Genomic DNA, 3,459 nt, shown 5'->3' with positions numbered 1-3,459 from the left:
CCGCTGGACCGGGAGGAGATCGATAAATACGTGGTGAGTAGGGGGCCAGGACGGGGAGGGGACGGTCCCCGGGGCCGCGCGTGGGCTGACGGTGCCCCTCGCAGCTCTTCTCCCACGCCGTGTCAGCCAACGGGCAGCCCGTGGAGGACCCCATGGAGGTCATCATCACCGTGACGGACCAGAACGACAACCGGCCCATCTTCACCAAGCAAGTCTTCATCGGCTACATCGAGGAAAACGCGAAGCCAGGTGCGTGGGGACCGGCGAGCCGGGGGCCCCATGGCTGGGACCATGCAGAGCCCTGAGCCAGAGCTGTGCTGGGGTATCCAGTGGGTTTTGTCCCATGAGTAAAATCTCCCCTGCTTGTCCCCGTGACCAGGCACGTCCGTGATGACCGTGAACGCCACGGATGCAGACGATGGGATCAACGTGAACAATGGCATCATTGGCTACTCCATCCTCAGCGAGGAGCCCAAGAGCGCGCAACAGATGTTCACCATCAACCGGGAGAAGGGCATCATCAGCGTCATCGGCACAGGGCTGGACCGGGAGGTGGGCACCCTCACCGCATCCTGGGGGACCGTGTGGCAGCTCTGTGGTGGGACTTGCTGTGGGGAGCCGGGGATGCCGGAGCCCCGTGGTCTGGCCGGTTCGGGGACTTGCTATCCCTGGGCCACCGTCCCCTGCTCTGGGGGTGTCTGCAGCCCCAAGCCCATCGGGGATCTGTACTGGGGACGTTGCAGGGGCCCCCAGCCCTGCCGAGCCCCAGGAGTGGGTGGACTGCCAGCCCTTCGGGTGGGCAGCAGGGACATCAGCAAGTGTCTGTGCTGGCGGTGAACACCGTGGCTGGAGAAGGGTGGAAGAGCAGGCAGGCGATGTCCCCAGAGGAGGGGGACACACCGGACCCCATCCCTGCCCTAACAGCGGTGATTTTGGCTTACAGACCACTCCCAACTACACGCTGATCATCCAGGCTGCGGATCAGGAGGGCAACGGCCTGACCAACACCGCCACCGCCATCGTGGAAGTCACCGATGCCAACGACAACCCTCCCGTCTTCAACCCCAACATGGTACCTGAGCCGCCTCCCGCGAGGCGCTGCCTTCCCCGGGCCATCATGGCACGAGTCCCCCTGCCCCGGGGTGCCTGGGACCACGTGGGTGACTGTCCCCGTCCGCTCTCTTGCAGTACGAGGGGACGGTGAACGAGAACGAGGTGGGGGTGGTGGTGGCCTGGCTGCACGTGACAGACCAGGACATGCAGGGCTCCCCTGCCTGGCAAGCCCTCTACCGCATCAAGAGCGGGGACCAGGACGGCGACTTCAACATCACCACCGACCCCAAAACCAATGATGGCATCCTGAAAACAGCCAAGGTGGGTCCTGCTGTCGCGCAGCTGCCCCGGTGCTGGCTGCCTCCCTGCCGGCGCTACCCGGCTCCTCTCTCCTCACCCCCCCCAGGGCCTGGATTATGAGACCAGGAGTCGGTACAACCTCGTGGTGACGGTGGAGAACACCGTCCCCTTCACCGTGCCCCTGGTGCTCTCCACGGCCACTGTCCTGGTGACGGTCAGAGACGTGAACGAAGCCCCCGTCTTCGTGCCCCCAGTCAAGAGGGTGGACGTGATGGAGGACCTGCCGCTGGGGCATCAGGTCACCTCCTACACGGCCCAGGACCCGGACAGGGATCAGAGGCAGAAAATCACGTGAGTGTGTGTGTGGGGGGTGTGCCAGTGGTGGGGGGCCGTGCTGGGGTGCCCGAGGGCCGCGCTGTGCCGTGCACCCCTTCCCACCCGGCAGAGCATCCCCCCCCCCCCCCCCCCCCCGCCCGGGCGGGGGGGGCGCACCCCCCGGGGCCCCGGGGCCCCCACCTGCCGCTGTGGCCTTTTTTTTTCACGCACCCGGCCCCCCAGCCGCTGGACCGGGAGTCGGTGCACGCCATCAACAGCACCTACAAGGCCATCGTCCTGGCCGTGGACAGTGGTGAGGAGCGCCCTGCCTTGCCCTTTGGGAAGGGGCTGCTGCCACCCGCCTGTGTCCCACTGGGGCTCCTGGGGCAGGGGCAGGGGCCAGGACCCCCTCCCCAGGCGCCTTGCTAACCCCCGGCCCTGCAGGGTCGCCGGATGCCACCGCCGGCACGCCGACGCTGCTCCTCCTCCTCCAGGACGTGAACGACAACGGGCCCATGCCGGAGCCCCGGATCTTCGACATCTGCAACCGGCAGCCCGAGGAGCAGATGCTGACCATTGTCGACAAGGACCTGCCCCCCAACACCTACCCCTTCCAGGCAATGCTGGAGCACGGCTCCGGCACCAACTGGACCGTAAAGGTGACGGGACAAGGTAGGTGCCGCATGGTCTGGCCCAGCCACCCACCTTTTGGTGTGGGGCGGTGGGGGACGCCGAGCGAGGGCCAGATCCCAGACCCCCTCGGCTCTCTGCGCTCCCCCGAGTGCAGCCGGTGCTGCCATCGCGCCCCCCCCCCCGCGCTGGGGACCTGCCACGTGGCAAAGCCCCGCACCAGTGCCGAGGGTGTCCCCAAACCAGGGAGCGGGGACCTGTCTCTGAGCCCAACCTTTCTCTCTGCTGCTCAAGACCGGCTTGTGCTGAGCCTGGTGAAGGAGCTGGAGCCGGGGGACTACAGCGTCTTCCTGAAGCTGACGGACGGGCAGGGCAAGGCGCAGGTGACGTCAGTCAAAGCCCGGGTGTGCAGCTGTGAAGGGCCGGCCAAAGACTGCGAGCGGCGAGCGTTCATCGCCGGCGGCCTGGGCGTCCCCGCCATCCTGGGCATCCTGGGGGGCATCCTGGCGCTGCTGAGTGAGTACCGCGGGATGGGGATGGGGACGGGGCTGGGGGCCCCCCCCTCGCCCCGCCACCCTGACGCCCGTGCCCTCTGCTCGCAGTCCTGCTGCTGCTCCTGCTGCTCTTCGCCAGGCAGAGGAAGGTGGTGAAGGAGCCGCTGCTCCCGCCCGAGGACGACATGCGGGACAACGTCTACCACTATGATGAGGAGGGCGGCGGCGAGGAGGACCAGGTGGGATGCCTGTGCCGGGCCGGACCCTGCCCGCCGGGTCCCTGCGGCACGCTCCCTGGGGCGGGCGGTGGCCTTGCTCCCCGAGCCACACCAGATGCTTGGGGTGCACAAGGCTGCTGCGGACCTGCTTGTCCCTGTGTCCCCCGCTGCGGTCACCCAGCACCCTGCAGACCCCGGTGCCTGCGGTGCCCCTAGTCCTTCCCGCCCTGGGTCCCAGCGTGGTGGTGCCCGTGGCCGTTCCTCAAGTGTTGTCTCCTCATGTCCCCCGGCTCGTCCCCACACAGGACTACGACCTGAGCCAGCTGCACCGGGGCCTGGACGCCCGCCCGGAGGTGATCCGCAACGACGTGGCCCCCCCACTGATGGCTGCCCCCCAGTACCGGCCCCGGCCCGCCAACCCTGATGAGATCGGACACTTCATCGATGAG

General features: G+C 67.9%; 1 protein-coding gene across 1 annotated transcript in view; it reads left to right on the top strand.

The window, feature by feature from the left end:
* Positions 1–3,459, top strand: part of CDH1 (cadherin 1) — a 5,587-nt gene that overhangs the window by 1,143 nt on the left and 985 nt on the right. The window contains exons 5-15 of the mRNA XM_019474676.1: positions 1–33; positions 105–249; positions 380–552; positions 944–1,072; positions 1,189–1,374; positions 1,460–1,706; positions 1,829–1,981; positions 2,113–2,340; positions 2,593–2,814; positions 2,901–3,031; positions 3,316–3,458. The exon at positions 1–33 is cut by the window's left edge and continues 39 nt beyond it. Coding sequence (XP_019330221.1) covers positions 1–33; positions 105–249; positions 380–552; positions 944–1,072; positions 1,189–1,374; positions 1,460–1,706; positions 1,829–1,981; positions 2,113–2,340; positions 2,593–2,814; positions 2,901–3,031; positions 3,316–3,458 — 1,790 coding nt within the window. The remainder of the gene's footprint in view (positions 34–104; positions 250–379; positions 553–943; positions 1,073–1,188; positions 1,375–1,459; positions 1,707–1,828; positions 1,982–2,112; positions 2,341–2,592; positions 2,815–2,900; positions 3,032–3,315; position 3,459) is intronic.

Source organism: Aptenodytes forsteri, unplaced genomic scaffold (genome assembly GCF_000699145.1).
Source record: "Aptenodytes forsteri isolate BGI_AS27 unplaced genomic scaffold, ASM69914v1 Scaffold269, whole genome shotgun sequence".
NCBI lineage: Eukaryota > Metazoa > Chordata > Aves > Sphenisciformes > Spheniscidae > Aptenodytes > Aptenodytes forsteri.
Note: the sequence above shows the minus strand (reverse complement) of the source record. Positions and strands in the feature narration are given on the sequence as shown.